Source organism: Neopelma chrysocephalum, unplaced genomic scaffold (genome assembly GCF_003984885.1).
Source record: "Neopelma chrysocephalum unplaced genomic scaffold, ASM398488v2 Primary Assembly neopelma1_88, whole genome shotgun sequence".
NCBI lineage: Eukaryota > Metazoa > Chordata > Aves > Passeriformes > Pipridae > Neopelma > Neopelma chrysocephalum.
Genome location: NW_020897750.1, coordinates 211,624 through 227,973, shown reverse-complemented (window position 1 = coordinate 227,973; position 16,350 = coordinate 211,624). Strand labels below are relative to the sequence as shown.

Below are 16,350 nucleotides of genomic sequence, written 5' to 3'. Positions count from 1 at the left end.
AGCGTGCATAGAAACTCAGAAACATAGATCAGTCTTGCAGTCCAGAAAGCCAACTATATTCTGGGCTGCTTCAAAGGAAGCAGGACCTGCAGGTCCAGGGAGGTGATTGTCTCCCTCTACTCCAGACTCTACCTGCGGTACTGCATCCAGCTCTGGGGCCCCCAAAATAAGAAGGTCGGGGACCTGTTGGAATAAGTCCAGAGGAGGCCATGAAGATGATCAGAGAGCTGGAGCACCTCTCCTATGAAGACAGGATAAGAGAGTTGGGGTTGTTCAGTCTGGAGAAGAGAAGGCTCCAGAGAGACCTTACAGCACTTTTCAGTACCTAATGAGGGATCTACAAGCCAGCTGGAAAGGGACTTTTTATGAGGACATGGTGTGATAGGACAAGAGCGGAATGGCCTTAAATTGAGGTTTAGATCAGATGTTAGGAAGAAATTCTTTGCTGTGAAGGTGGTGAGACACTGGCACAGGTTTCCCAGAGAAGTTGTGGATGCCCCATCCCTGGTAGTGTTCAAGGCCAGATTGGATGGGAATTTGAGCAACCTGGCCTAGTGGGAGGTGTCCCTGACCATGGCAGGGGGGTTGGAACTATATAATCCTTAAGGTCCCTTCCAACCCAAATCATTCCCTAATACTAAGCAATACCTGCTCCAGGGTTGCACCTGGCTGTTTCCTGACATGAGTCCCTGCAAGGCCAGCTGTTGCTGAAAAAGGATTTTTGCAAGGAACACCTCGGGGGCAGACCCAGAGCACACTTGAATCTTTATTGTAATAGTAATTCCAAGTTTCATGTTTCTGTAATTAAGAAACATCCCTGTTCCAACTGTGTTGTAGCAGGGGGAGGTGGGTTTCAATCTGACCTGGCTGTGACTCTGTTTCCCACAGTGGAGGCCCGTGGCTGGGCTGCCAGCCCGACATTTTAGCCCTCGAGCAGCAGCGTTCAGCCGGCAGCGATTTTCCAGCCCGCTGTTTGTGCAGGCAGCTGCCTGGGGCCCCTCGGGCAGGGAGCGATGCTGTAAGAAGCGGCCGATCGGCTGGAAGGCTGCAAAGGCGTGAGCAGGCAAGGAACCAGCTTGAAACACAGGTTCATTTTGCAATGGTTGAGGCAGCTGGGAAGGTTGAGGCTTCAAGGGTTGAGGCAGCTTCTGGTGGCTTGGACCTGATTTGAGGCTCGAAGAGCAGGGCTGAGTTCCAGAGATGCGATTGCAGCCCTAAGCGGCTTCCAGAGGGTGAGGAGGGTCCTGCTCACGCCGGCCTCGTCCTTCCCGGCGGGGAGCGCAGGGCTGCACCCCCTGGCCCGCCCTCCGCGGGGGTGGTGCCGGCGGCGGCGGGCCGGGAGCGGAGGATGCTGCCGCTCCTGCTGCTGCTGCCGGCGCTGGCGGGGGGGCAGGGGGCGGTGGTGCTGCGACTGGGGCTCCGGGGCAGCCCCCGCGGCGAGGTGAGCCCGGATTTCCTCTCCCTTACTCTGGATGCCAGCCTGGCCCGGGATCCGCGCTTTGTCGCCTTGCTCAGGTGAGCCACGTCTCGTCTCTTTGGGCAAAGGAAAAAAGGTCCTGGGGAGAGGAGGGGCACGGCAGAGGGGTCCCTCGGGGCAAGGGGAGAGGTCCCCGGCAGGCAGAGAGGTCCGCAACCACGAGGATGCGGGGGGAGCCCGGTCATCCCGGCGGAGAACAAGAAAATGCGCTGCGGAGCGACATGGGGGGAACGGAGAACCCCTCATCCCTGGAACTGGGGTCGGGGGAGGCTGCTGGATCACCTCTGCTTCGGGATTCACCAATTCCATCCTCCCAGGGCAGCAAGGTGGTACCTTCCGCGGGTGCGAGCCGCGCCGGCTCGATTGTGCTCAGGGAATGAGTAGCTGGGCTGGGTGGATGCAGGGAAGGGGCAGCTCGGGGATCAGCTCGGGGATAAACCCGGGAGAGGAGCTCCTTTGCGAGCAGAAAAAAAGGAGAAGGAAACTGAGGGGACTGGGGTTGTTCGGCAAACGGAGGCTCAGGCGAGATCTTATCGCTCTTTTACAACTACCGGAAAGGAGGCTGTAACGAGGTGTGGGTCGGTCTCTTGTCCCAGGTAACAAGTGACTGGTGGAGAGGAAACGACATCAAGTTGCATCAGAAGAGGTTTAGATTGGATAATAAGAAAAATAGGCATCGGAACAGAGAAGTGGTAGGATCACCATTCTTGAAAGTGTTCAAAAAACCTATGGGTGTGGCACTTTGGGACATAGTTTATATGGTTCAGTGGTGAACATGGCAGTGCTGGGTTAATGTTTGGATTTTATGATCTTAGAGTTCTTTTCCAAACTTAACGATTCTGTGATTCTACAGAACAAAGCCGTTATGTGTGGAGGGGCTGGGGGCTGCTATTCCTGCTGTTCCACAGGACAAAAATCATCTGAGCCCTCAGGTAGCTTGGCAGACTTTTGTGAACATGAAGTCAAATAAATGCTGAGGAGGGTCTGTCACCATCAAAGCTGAACTGAGAGATCCAACACATGAAGTCTTTTTTTCTCCCTGGGTAACACTAAACAACTCTGGACTGCTGGGTGATGGTGTTCCCTGTCCATTCTTTTGCCTCTGACCTCTCTTCTGCCTTTTCTTCCCTGCTTTTGCTCTACTTTTTTCCCTGCTTTTGCTCTACTTTTTAATCTCTTTTTTTCCTTTTTTATTCTCTCTCTTTTTTTTTTTTTCCTGGAAGCTGTCTTAGTTCTTCCCTTTTCATCTCTCTGGTCCCATTTTTTCATCCCCACTGTATTTCTCCAGTCCTGATTTCCCTCCTCCCACCACTTTCATCTTTTCCTCCTCATCGAGGCAGGGAGAAAGGTGTCACCAGCTTTACTGGAGAGGGCTCAGGTCCCCAACCTCCAGCCCCAACCACACGCCTTGGGGTTCACTCTGGGGCCAGCCCTGCCACCAAGAGGAGTGGGAAGTACTCTAATCTGCTGTTTGTCACCACTGGGCAGATAAGGCTGATGTGCCTGGTGTCCTTCATCCCCCAGTGAGGGCTGGGTGTCAGTGCTGCGCATCCTGCACAGGGTGTATGTAAGTCACAGAGGCAGAGTTGTGTTCTTTTATGCACCTGCTTTGCAAAGCTAATACCTGCCCCAGCATGGACTCTTAATCTCTCTCAGGTACAAAAAAGATTGCTTTGGCTGTTTTTGATTGAAAGTGGGACTGATGATGTAAAGTCAGTTTTATGCCCACCTTCTCACGGGACTGTTAGGTTAGTGTTGCACAAACAAAACCAAAAGGTCTAGGTGAGAGGGATGTTTAGGACAAAAAAAAATACCTTTTGAAATATTGCCTTACTTTTCTCTGAGGATTTGGCTCCCTGCCTGTGCCCATGTTCCCTCAAGCATGTCTTGTTGCCTCATCAGTGCTGTCCTGGCTCACCTGGTCAGCAGTGTCCCTGTTGTACAGTGCAGAGGGCTGGGACACAGGTCCAGGCAGGTGTCAGGAGTGCCCTGAGTGAACTGGATAGCCCCAAGTCACTGCAGCATATTCCTCCAAGTACTTCCCATATTTAGCCTCTACACCAAAGCTACAGTGGTTTTCTGTTTCTCAATGTTCCTTCCTCAGCAATCCCAAACTGCGTGCACTGGCGACAGCCCTGTCCCCAGGCTTCCTGAGGTTCGGCGGCACTGAGACAGATTTTCTTATCTTTGATCCCAACAAAGATTCAACTTCAGAAGAAAAAATCCTCTGGGAACTTCAGGCGCAGCAAGGTAAAATGAACATCAATGTGTTAGACTTAAAACCGTCCTGGGTTTAGGAGAGGATTTTGATGCAGGCTGGGGATGCTGCAAGGGCACGACAGCAGTGCTGGGCTTCCTCCACAGGGTCATCATTGCTCTCCTCCATGGAGAGGAGATCCGTGGACCTTCAGCACAGTTTGTGGGAAGAGCTGTGCCAGCCATTGGAAAGTGAGAAAGAATGTGGGGGACTCTGCCATGGCATCTCTGCTGAGACTCTCCCTTTGCTGCCCTGTGCTCAATGCAGCAGTCTTGGGACCTCCCACACTGCCTGGGAGGTGTTCAAGGTCAGCTCAAAAGCTGTTGCTTCATTATGAAAATCAAGTAAGAGATGGAAGAAATAATCTGAGGAGAACACAGTGTGTGATTTCTCTGTGCTGGCCAAAGCCAGAGACCTAGTCCGGGAGTGCAGCCTTGCCCTCCTGTGTCTGACAGGGCAAGCACGGATCCACTGGACCACTACCAACTGCTTGAGCTTGGTATTTTCTCTTTAAACTTAGCAGAAGCACGTACGCTCTTCTAGAGGTGTTTCCAATGAAAAATTTCCCATCTGTTCCTGTGGTACATAGCACAACAGTGCAATCATACCTTGCCGTACAGCCAGGGATGCTCAGTTTTGAGGTCAAGTGGTACTTTTCCCCTCGTATCACTTCACTAAGTAGCTGCCTCCTGTGACGCTGGCTCATGCCTTCCTCTCTTTAGGAAGAGGAACCTCTCCAGGTTGTGGCTTGTTCGTGGTTTGCGTGCCAAGAAAAAACATGAGCTTTGAAGAACAAGTGTCTCGTGACTCCTGCCAGCGTTGCTGCTGGAGCCATATGGGGGATTCAGCACTTTCCCCTGCGCAGGACGGGCAGTGCAGGAAGCATTGCCCCATTTGTGCCCACAGCAAGGTGGGCTATGATCCCTGCCACACCACTGCATGCCAGGACAGCTTATCTGCTCCTTGGGCATGGCAGCCCATGCTTTGTCAGGTCACTGGAACGAGGGTTTCCGGATGGTGCTCCAAAAAAACCAGTTTATTGGGGGTTGACTGCCACAATACCAGTTTACAGAAGCACAGCTCAGTCTTCCCTCACCCCACTATCTCCATCACCTCAAACTGAAAAATATGCATTTTTTACAAAGTATCTATTTTTACAAAGTATCTATCATCAAGCCAGCCCTCTTTTCCTATGTGGTTAATGCTATGGAAGTAGCAATGCATTTCACAGAAGTGCAAGACCAGCTCTCAGCCTGGCACCAAGGAACTGTGCTTCCTCCTGTGGGATGCAGCCCTTCACATGTTGGACCCTGGCTGTGAAGGTGAGGACTTAATTCCTATCAACCTTCTACCCTACAGAGGCTTGTGGCTCAACACCTGTGTTCTCTGCTGTTGAGAAGCTGCTGCTGGTCCAGTGGTCCAACCAGGAGAAGCTGATTCTTGCTGAGCAGAACCGGAAAAAGCACAAAAACACCACCATTACAAGTAAGACTTTGATGGATTTTTCTGTAGGGTTTATAAACAAGGAGGTGCAAATCTCTGCCCCACAGTAGAAGGGTTGTAGGCTGTCAGGAGGTGAAACCACTGAAAAATAAACATTTTACCTCCTTAGCAAAATATTCAAAGAACTCTTTTTCTACTGTTTGCACATCTGCAGCATCAGACTAAATAAATATGGGCAGTACAATTGTTGCTTGGCTGGAGCTCAACTAGCACAGTGTAACCTTGGGATAAGCATACTCCCTTTCTCTTCTGCAGAAAATACCCTGGATATTCTCTACAGCTTTGCAAACTGCTCAGGGTTTCACCTGATCTTTGGACTCAATGCCTTGCTGCGGAAAGGTGGTTTGCAGTGGGACAGCTCGAACGCCCAGGCGCTGCTGGACTACTGTGCCTCACAGAGCTACAACATCTCCTGGGAGCTCGGGAATGGTAAGTGCAAAGCCTGCTTGTTGGCCAGGTCAGCTGTCACCTGGGAAAATACCACCACAGGGTATGGGCTGGTAGTTTTGGGTGGTTTGGATGATGGCACATAAAGGCAAGGTGATGTTTTATTAAGAAGCATTAAGGTCTTAATTTGCAAGGAGGGATTTCACGAGAAGATCCAATGAATGAGCAAATGGAGGTGATTTTGCTTCTCCTACCAAGGCTTTTAGATCAGGTGAACGATATTCCTCAAGGTGCAGGATGTCACCTATCAAGACTGGCTGGGATAGAGTGCTGGAGAGCAGCACACTGCATCCCCCAGGCTTTTGATTTCATGCTTACTACCTTCAAATATCTCACTCATACCCTGCCAGATCACGTGAAGCCTTAGGAGACTGGTGCTCCCCATGTGGAACAAGTTGCCCTATTTTGTGTCCCAGAACTAGAGTGGGGTGTTGATGTGCACGTGTCTTTCCCAGAGCCCAACAGCTTCAGGAAGAAATCTGGCATCCACATCAACGGTTCCCAGCTGGGGCAAGATTTTATTAACTTACGCCAACTTCTGAATAACTACACCCTCTACCAGCATGCAAAGCTCTACGGTCCTGATGTTGGGCAGCCCCGGAAGCACACACAGAGACTGCTGAGAAGGTAGGGCTGTGGGGCACCAGCAGCACCCTCCAGGGTGGGACAGATGTGGATAGTGGTACTTTATCTGCATCCAGATGTAGGGGGCATGAGGACGCATCTGGGCAGGGTTTTAAGGATTTTCTGTTCCAAATCAATAGTACGGATGTACAAATGGACACACCTGGTCTATTTGAGAACAATTTTATTGCATTTTTCCTTAAATTAGAAATGTGGATTTTTTTCTCCCTTGACTGAGGACAACTAAAGCCTTACCTGCATGCATGAGCTCAAGGCTTAAACATTCAGCCGGTTGAAACTCAGCTGCTGGCAATATGTCAGTGGTCTGCATGCTTTTGCACTGAGCACTGGCTGTACTGCTGTGCTAACAAGGGCTTTTTGCCCTAGAAACCCCAGTGTGTTAAACATTAATTCATCCTCCCAGCAGCCTGCTGAGGCAGCCAGGCTGCCCAAAGCCTGTGGTCCCAAAGCATTCGCGATCACTGCTGCCAGCTGGGGGCAGAGGGCAGGGTTGTGCATGGTGGCTCGCTTGTGGGGGGGCCATGACCCATCACCAGCACCTCCTAACCCCCTGCTCTCCAACACATTCCCTCTGGTTGCAGCTTCCTGAAATCGGGAGGGAAGGTGATCGACTCTGTCACGTGGCATCAGTAAGTACCACTTGAATGCCATTGTCACTCTGATTATTGCCTGTTTTCTTCACAAAATGTCAGTTTGAACATCTCAGCAGGAAGGAGGGGGGTGAAATACCCTTTTCAGCAGTTCCTCGGGGGCCTCTCCACAAACTTCTCTGTTCAGAATAAGAGAGGAATTGAGGGAGCATATTAGAGAAGTGCAGAAACCTCCAAAGAGGCTACTTGGTGCAGAGACTCAAAAGCAGTGGTAGGGGGTTGTAACATAGGCACAGCTGCAGGGAATGCAATGTGTGCAAGACAGTCATTTTGCTTGCTAAATATGTGCATGGAGAAAAACAGAAGTGGGATGTGGGAAAAAAGATGACATAGCAGCTTTTCTTCTCGCAGGAGCGTGAGGGGTTACGTCAGTCATGGTTCTCTCCTGCACGAGGAGAGTTTCTGCAGTGGTTGAACCTTTTTGCGTACGCATTTCAACATGTACCAAAAGCTAGTGAGATCTGAGCTGCAGCCCTGGTTGTTTCAAAGCTCCAAGCTGCCACCCCTTGCAAATAAATTGCACTTTCCCATGGGAAGAAGGGGGTGTTGTACAAAAGGAAAATAAGATGGCTCAAGCTTACTCAGCAGAGATGCCTCTGCTGAACTTCTGTGAGAGTAGAAGGTTTTTAATGTAAAGTTTTAAACAACCCAAGGGTGGCTGGACTTTAAAACAGAGTCAGTACCCCTGCCACTGATGCTCTTCTTGGCTTTAGAAAGGCTGAACCTGCTTGAGTGAAAGCTTCGCTTGCTGAAAGCAAATTCAGGGAGTCACTGATGATCCTGTTGACAAATGCACACAACTCCTTCTAAAAAGTGCAACAGAAGCCTTGTGAGCTGATGTGTTGTGCTGCCTTTTTCTGTCTATTTATGTCTACTTGATATAAATGAAAAGCCCTGCAGGTCTGGCTGATTCCTACCCATGGAGAAGGGATAGTAGCTTCTCCTGTTCCCTTAGGTTTGCTCTCCAAGTGAGTCTGGGCTCTCTATGGGTAACTGGCCCTCAGATCCCCCCCACAGTGCAAGCAGCAGCGGCACAGTCCCAGCCCTTCGCTCTTGTGCCTGGCTTAGATACGCAGGTTTAAAAGGCTCAGGTGGCCAGTTGGCAGCAGGGCACCTGCCATCAAGCCCTCATGCTTGAAAGCCATTTCCGTGTGAAGGCAGGTTTTTTTCCAGAGTCAAATGCAGCCCAGTGACATGCAGCAGTCAGATGAGAGTGGAAAAAGATGTGCATGCTTCTATTACATACATATGTATATATATATATATATGACTTGTCTATGCATTTTGAACTGCTAGAAAGGCATTAAACTTGTCCTCTCCCCTTCCTGGGCTGTTCTTGCCCTTCCTGTGGCTGCCTTTGCTTTAAGTGGACATGTGTTATTATCTTTACTAATTTAGGATTATCAGGTTTTAGCTTCCCCTTGTGGCTGGAAGACTTCAGCTACTTCTGGTAGAACTGAGTGACAGCACAACAAAATGCAAAAACCACAAGGATCCCAGTTTCCCGTTCTTTATTTGGACAAACTAGACTTAAAAGCTCTACTGCTCCTAGTGGAGGCCAACCTTCATCCCATAGGGATGCCTACATCCTGTTCCCCTCCAAATGGCCAAAATATTCCAACAGAGGGACAGAAGCTGGGATCTGATATTTTTAATATATAATTTGATACGGTAATGCAAGTAATCACCTAGGAGGGTCGGACTCCTCAGCAAGAGAAGATTTGCAGAAGCTGGCTTTTACCCAGTGATGTTTTCCTAATTCTAAATGAGTAGAGGCAAACAAACCTACTACTTCTGCTGTTGGAGATTTCTGTGATATCCTGCCTCCATCGAGGTAGTTATACCTGACAGTCCCTTAAATACAGATGAAATATCTACACATTTGGAAAGCAAAAGAATAAAAAGACCTGGACAAAAAAATAGTGCTGTGGATAAATGTATCAAGCAGCTGAATACTTTTGGTGGTATTTTGTATCACTGATGGTATTTTTCCTTAATTTTGGCTATGTTTTTTTTCCTATTTTCAGTTACTATGTGAATGGACGGAGTGCAACAAGGAGGGATTTCTTGAGCCCTGAAGTGCTGGATACCTTTGCCACAGACATACATGAAGTCCTGGAGGTACCTTGTCTTGTTCAATCATTCCCATGTTCAGCTTCATAGAATCATAGAATCAGCCGGGTCGGAAAGGACCTCTGAGATCATCAAGTCCAAGCCTTGATCCAACACCGCTGTGGTTACTAGACCATGGCACTAAGTGCCACATCCAGTCTCACCTTAAAAACCTCCAGGGATGGAGAATCCACCACTTTCCTGGGCAGCCCATTCCAATGCCTGATTACCCTCTCTGTAAAGAATTTCTTCTAACCCAAACCTCCCCTGGCAGAGCTTAAGACCATGCCCTCTTGTCTTACTGATAGCTGCCTGCGAGAAGAGACCAACCCCCACCTGGCTACAACCTCCTGTCAAGAGAGTTGGAGAGAGTGATGAGGTCTCCCCTGAGCCTCCTCTTCTCCAGGCTAAACAACCCCAGCTCCCTCAGCCTCTCCTCATAGGACTTGTGCTCGACCCCATTCACCAGCCTTGTTGCTCTTCTCTGGACCTGCTCCAGCCCCTCAATATCCTTCCTGAACTGAGGGACCCAAAACTGGACACAGCACTCCAGGTGTGGCCTCACCAGTGCTGAGTACAGGGGAAGAATCACTTCCCTGGACCTGTTGGCCACACTGTTCCTGATCCAGGCCAGGATGCCCTTGGCCTTCTTGGCCACCTGGGCACACTCTGGCTCATGTTCAGCTTCCTGTCAATCCAAACTCCCAGGTCCCTTTCTGCCTGGCTGCTCTCCAGCCACTCTGTGCCCATTCTTCCTGGGGGTCAGCAAACATTCCAGAATAAAGCACAATTTCTTCCTAGCAATGAACAGGGGTCCTCAAAGCTTGGTTGCTACTGACATTGTAAACTTAAAAAAAAAAAAAAATTAAAATTAACAATACTACTAATAAATGAGCTCCAACAGTTTGCCAGGCAGCAAGCATGGTGCCAGACGCATCACACACCTACAACATTCCCATTTATTGAGGTAGTTGTTACTCAGGGATGTCATTTTTGGTCGTTCCCTCCCCCCACCCCATTTTTTTGTATTTTTTGATCCTTAGAACATTATAACTTAGAATACAGTACTACTCCACACAAGAAGATTTACAGGACCTGGATTTTAGCGATGTTTGCCTTATTTTACATGGGTAAACAAGGTTTTTTGAAGGGAGTGGGATGTAAATCTACTTCTAGTCTTTTTGATAAAAATTTGTGTGACATCCCATCTCATCTGGTGATATTCCTTAAACGCAAACATCGTACAAAAGCTTTTGGCTAAAGCACAAAACATCACTTATTTCAGTAGCCCAAAAACTTAACTGTTGTCTCTTTCTCTTCTTCTCTAATGCTACACTGGCCAGATTGTCGATGGGACTGTGCCCAACAAGAAAGTCTGGCTGGGAGAGACGAGCTCTGCCTACGGAGGGGGAGCTCCCAGACTGTCCAACACTTATGTTGCTGGCTTTATGTGAGTGCCATGTGCCAGGTGTGGGGGAATTACACATTTTACCTGCCGAAGGGGCTGTGTACCAGCACCATGGGAGGAACGTGGCTTCCTCAGGCTTCCTGGGGAGTGCAGGCAATGGGTGGGTTGAGGATTGTAACCCTCCCATCACTCCCTCTGTGCTTCCCCTGTGCCTGAGGTTCAATGTACGCCCAGGCAACAGCAGATTCCCACAGGGAATGGGGGATGAGAAGCACGAGAAGGCTGTATTTCTGCCCTCAAATCTGCAACGCCAACTCTGTCCTTTTGTGAGGAAAGAAAGACACACAGGTGCCCTTTTCTTATGCCATCCTTTGACCACCATGAAATAACCAATCAAAAGCCAATTTAGTAATAAAAACAATTTTCTCCAAGGACATCAACTATATCATTTGGTTGAAATTAAAGAATTCATGCTTTTATTAGCACTTTGATCAGTTTGCACATTCAGGGAGATAAAATTGCATTGGAATGTGATGACCCTTTCATCAGGGTCTGGTAGGTCGTGAAGTCAATGCTTGTTAACAACAGGCAACCTTGTCATTGATGTGATGATTTCCCTCAGCCTTCAGACCTCTGGCCAGTTCAGGAGCATCCACTGCCACTCCTGTTTTTCACTGCCTGCAGACAAGGGAGCGGAGCAACTGTTCCCACCAACTCACATTTCTGGAGGTGGTCTGAAATTATTTTTTAATGTAATCATGCAAGATTTGAATTGAAATTACTTGTGTGATTTTAAGGAAGTCAGCATCATGTGCTAATTCTTGCTTTTCTGCTTCCCTAAGCTGGTTGGAGAGGGGCAATAGAGTGCAACTGAGGTCAGCAATTTCATCTGCATGATATTTGCCTCATTTTTTGGCAGGTGGTTGGACAAACTCGGGCTTTCAGCCAGGAAGGGGATTGATGTGGTGATGAGACAGGTTTTCTTCGGGGCAGGGACCTACCACCTGGTGGATGCCAACTTTGAGCCTTTGCCGGTACGTAAGGAACCCCCCTAACACCACCTGAATGCAGCAGGTACTTTTGCACAGGCAACACTGGCTGGAGAGGCACAAGTCACCTATTTTAACAACACCTTTTTTTGTTGAATAGTTGCAGTTATCCTTGTATCTAAAGTTATCTCGTTTCATTATGGGTTAACATATTACATAAATATTATATATACAAGATATTTACTGCAATTGCAGGAATGCAGCCACTCTTCAGCACAGCAGAGACTGATTTGTGGGACATGATGCTCATGTTTGTATGCAGATACTTCTGGAGCTCACAAGGCTTTTCTAGATGGACTGTTTTTGTTCGAGTACTCCTCAGCTGAGTGATGAGTAATTTTTAAACAGAAATGATACAAGTTATTAAAATAAATTATATCCCAGGTGAAAACCAGGCCAACATGAAGTCAAGACTCAAGCATTTTGTAGCTCATGAGCATATTCAGCCTTCAGTAGTGGCTGAAGGATAATTAAATTGAAATATACATTTAGTATAGTTTGATTCATTAGGAAATAACATTCTGTTGTGATGAAACTTCATTATTTGAACTATACATTGTTCTTGCATGTACAGCATGTTTCTTTGCACTACCAGCACTTAGCTTGGGGTGAGAGGGTAGCATCTTTCTTTTTAGCTTTCCTCTCATTTTTCTGCTTCCAAATTGTGATTTTCACACATGGCCATAGAGACCACCTGAAAGAAAACCCAGCATACGGGGATTTTCCATCCTACTTGTTCAGCTGGTCCTTATGCTAGAGGCTGCATTGTCAGGCTTGTTGCTTTGGGCTTTTTATTCCTTCATTTAAAATAGATTTAATTGGGACTGAAACTATGGGCCTTGTTCCTCACCTACAGGCAGTACAGATGCTAATCAAGCTAATTATGCCTCGGAGGCAGGGAAATCTGGACCCAGGTCCATCAGTTGTAGTTAGCGCAGAAATCAAGAAGCACAGCAGTGTCTGAAGGCTGCACCTTCTTGCAGAGGGGCTGAGCATGAAGGCTGATAGGAAAAGTAATTTCCCAGGCTCATGGTGAGTCAGGAGAGAAACACGACACTTTTCCTTCTAGAAAAACCTCAAAGACAGACAGATTTGCTGGGAGAAGCTCTCTGAAAGCCTGGAAAGATCTGGAAAAAATGAGTCTGCACTGGGCGTCACCCTGCTCTGAGGCATCGTTCTGGGGTGTCAGAGGATGCACGTGTCGCTGAGGTTCAGAAATCAATTCTGAGACCTAGTCAAAAGCACAACGTTAGTGAAAGGGGTTAAAGTTGTTAGGGGCTTCTTCCTAGCATTGTGCCTGTGCTTTAGGCACAAGCTTTCCTGCAGGAAGGTCAGCTTATTCCCTGTGTTCAGCCCTGAGGTGCTACAGAGCCCTGTAGAAGGGTGTTTCCCAAATATAAACAGTCTCTTCCTGGTAGGAAGAGCTCTGATAGTTGCATATGAAGGAGAAAATGACTTTGAGGTACCTTGTAAACACAGCTGTTCTGCATGTTGGAGGCCGGTTTCCTCTTTAGTTATGCTGTTTGTGAGAATTTAAATAGATATGGTGAAAAACTTGGGAAAGCAAAAAGCTATGGGGCAAACGTCCCTGAAATTAGAGCAAAAGGAACGTTAAGTCAGGCACCATGTGGAGTACCTGGCATGTACACAAGGGCTTACACATGTTTTTGTGCCTCCCAGGACTACTGGCTCTCACTGCTCTACAAGAGGTTGGTGGGTACCAAGGTGCTGCAGGTCGGCCTGGCAGGAGCCAATGAGAGGAAGCTCCGTGTCTACCTCCACTGCACGAACACCCTCAAGTAAGCCTCTAGAGAGGGCAGAATACCCCAAAACCTGAGCCCATGGCCACCCCCAGGCTAACAAACGCGATTTGGGACAGCACAAGGTTGCACATCATTCATGTGAAACCTCTTTCTCTCCTGATCCTCACCATCATCTTCTCCTGCCTTGCAGCCCAAAGTACAGAGAAGGGGATGTGACACTGTTTGTCCTAAACCTCTACAACATTACCCAGCATTTGCAGCTACCGGATTACCTATCCAGCAAGCACGTGGATCAGTACCTCTTACTGCCTCATGGCAAAGAGAATATACTTTCCAGGTAAGTGTGCAATTCCTCCTGTCTCTGTGGAAAGTACTGTGAGTGGAGGTAGATGGTCTTTAAAATCTCCCCTTGTTCAATTTGCAAGGGGGAGGAAGAGATTACCATTCAGTCATCTGGGGTTTTTTTCAGTAAAATCTGACTTCTGTTTTATCAGGTATCCTAAACTCAGTCTGCTGAAAGCTTGCTAGGGCACAAGGACACTTACTTGATGTTAATTGGGAAGTTTTTTCTAGCAGGCTTCAGGGCTCTGGACCAGCTGCTGAAGTCCTTTTTCTTTTGCACAAGCACAGGAATATTGCTTTCCCAAGTGCTGGGTCCTGATTTACAGCAACATGTTTAGGCTTTGTATGTTGGGGATTTTTTTGGGTTTTTTTTGTTATCACTAATGCGTCTGCACAGGAAGGATTTTCTCCATGGGAATAGAAGATACCTTAATAATTACAGGAGAAAAGGCAATTAAAATCTGTATTTTTCAAAGCCTGCTTTGCTCTTACCCCACTGGAAGACTAAGAAACGTGTAGTTTTCATTGTACTTGTGCTACCACTCTAAGAGACTCCTTGCAGAGGGAGTGCTGCAGATGCTTTTCCCTCGAGGGAAGTTTGGTTTGGCTTTGGGCTGAGTTAATGTTTACACTCAGGTCCAGAGCTATTTGTGCTTGATTGCAAACAGAGCACAGCTGCCTAAACAGTCTCTCTGTCCCCCTCCAGGTCTATTGAGCTGAATGGCCATGTGCTACGGATGGTGGATGACAAAACACTTCCAGAGCTTATTGAAAAGCCCCTTGGTCCCGGCAGTGTACTCGGCCTCCCAGCCTTCTCTTATGGCTTTTATGTTATCAAAAACGCCAAAGCTGTTGCTTGCATTTAAATGGTTAATTACCCACATGCAGGATAAATGTAAAGCACTTGGCTAGTAGGGGGTTTTAATCCTAGAAATTCACGTTTCTACCACGGGATTTAATTCTGGTAAGGGATGTAAATGTGGCAGCACTGGTACGATCTGTGGGCTGGGCAAGACTTGAGGGCCCACTGGGTGATTTGTATATGAAAGATGCTTATTCAGCTCCCAGGAGAATTTTCCAGGTAGAGCAAGACTAGACAGGGGCTAGTTTTGTTCTTGGTCCAGCCTGTGTTGCTGCACTTGAGCAGGGGGACCTTCTCCAGGCCACGCACGGAGCCACATCAGCTTCTCACACTGTGCTTGGGGCTCTGCCACCCTGGGAACTGCAATCTCCCCTCTCCCTCTCGTTTCTGCAAGCACAGCTCTAAAAACAGTTTCTTCAAAAGCTTGCCTTCAGAAAGGATGAGCAGGGTTTTTATTTTAGCTGTACAGCTGTAACTCTGCCCATACCACATGGGGAAGCCCGAGAAGGGGTTGTAGTTGCTGAGGGCATCTTGGGGTGGAAAGTGTGGACATGGAAAGCAATCCAAGGTCAGGGTGCCTGCAGGGGGAAAGACCTTGCAGAGAAACCAGTTCCTCTATCAGGTTTGGGGCAGTAACACACATTTTTCCCAAGCTAGTTGAGTTCAGACACAAGATGGAGCTGTGGCCATGTGCCTTCCAAAGGCAAGTTTTTGACACATGAAACACAGGCTGTTCCTGTGGGATGGTCTACCTCTGCCATAACGCGCTTCATCCCTGCAAGGAAAGGAGAGGAGCCCACCAGCACCCCTCTGTGGTCAGTGAGCTCCATGGTGAGAGTTCAGAACTCCTCAACCTTCACCACCCCACAGGCAGTTCAGCTGGAAAGGACTTCCCTGAACCTATTTGCAGGTGAAGATCTCTCTGCTTTACACTCCCTAATTCACTAAGGTCTTCTCTTCGAGGAAATGGAATAGTAAAGAGACTGAGCAAACCGCTCACCCCTCAACCATCAGAGGGACATCAGTGGCCTTAGAGATCCTGGGGACAAAACTCCCAGCCAGGCTGACATCCTTCCCACTGGATAAATAGCCATTTTGCCCAGAAATCTGTGTTGGTGGTGGCTTTTCTCCCCAGCTGTGCCTTCCCCATGCCCACCCTGTTATAGTTCCATGTGCCACTGGCCACTAGTCTGCAGGGTAACAAAAGGTCTTGGACAATACCTGTGGCCTCCCACACACATTTATTTGCATCTGCTTTCCTTGAAGATATGTAACCCCTACCACTGTCAATGCCTTATGATGTTGTGAGCACAGCAGGGAAAAAAAACACCACACCACTGTACTTCCCTTTTTAAGCTTTAAAAAGATGCTACCAGCCACATGGGGTTTCAACTCAGGGCAGGGAACCTTTTTTAATGAGAGGACTTTAAAAACACAGCTACTTTTGTAGCTGTGATGAAAACCTGCACAATAAAAGGGTTATATTAAAGTTTAGTGTGTCAAAGGAGTGCATTCTGTGAAGGGTTATGTATCAGGGCATAAAACAGATCAGAAATGAGAAAGGCTGTTTGTTTACACTGTCCAGGTTCCATAAAAGAAGTGAAGAGAGTGTAAGATGGAGTAAAAAGTCTTACATAAAGTCAACATGAAGTTAATAATTTATTATTATTGTTATTGTTATTATTATTATGCGATTTACAACTAAAACATAGAAGTTATTATTTGCCTGGTAGTTTCTTTTTAGAACTTTCCTAGGAGTTTTGTTTATTCCAATGCTTGTGACTTTTATATTTGAAGATTTTAATTAAAGTGATTTATACCAGCTTTTGGCAATC

The 16,350-nt window shown here is 47.7% G+C and overlaps 1 protein-coding gene across 1 annotated transcript; it reads left to right on the top strand.

Annotated features, from left to right (window-relative positions):
- The first annotated feature begins 1,348 nt into the window (after positions 1-1,348).
- Positions 1,349-16,339, top strand: HPSE (heparanase). The gene is made up of 12 exons (XM_027692728.1): positions 1,349-1,515; positions 3,582-3,727; positions 5,094-5,219; positions 5,493-5,666; positions 6,140-6,311; positions 6,911-6,958; positions 9,007-9,100; positions 10,435-10,541; positions 11,419-11,533; positions 13,229-13,347; positions 13,502-13,648; positions 14,360-16,339. The coding sequence occupies exons 1-12, from the start codon at positions 1,349-1,351 to the stop codon at positions 14,517-14,519; spliced, it is 1,575 nt and encodes a 524-aa protein (XP_027548529.1). The 3' UTR covers positions 14,520-16,339.
- The last annotated feature ends 11 nt before the right edge of the window (positions 16,340-16,350 follow it).

Excerpts from the sequence above, each read along its gene's own strand:
- HPSE (XM_027692728.1), top strand. The coding sequence starts at position 1,349 with ATGCTGCCGCTCCTGCTGCTGCTGCCGGCGCTGGCGGGGGGGCAGGGG. Across the intron at positions 9,101-10,434 it reads ACATACATGAAGTCCTGGAG|ATTGTCGATGGGACTGTGCC; the intron begins GTACCTTGTCTT and ends TACACTGGCCAG. Across the intron at positions 13,348-13,501 it reads CACTGCACGAACACCCTCAA|CCCAAAGTACAGAGAAGGGG; the intron begins GTAAGCCTCTAG and ends CCTGCCTTGCAG.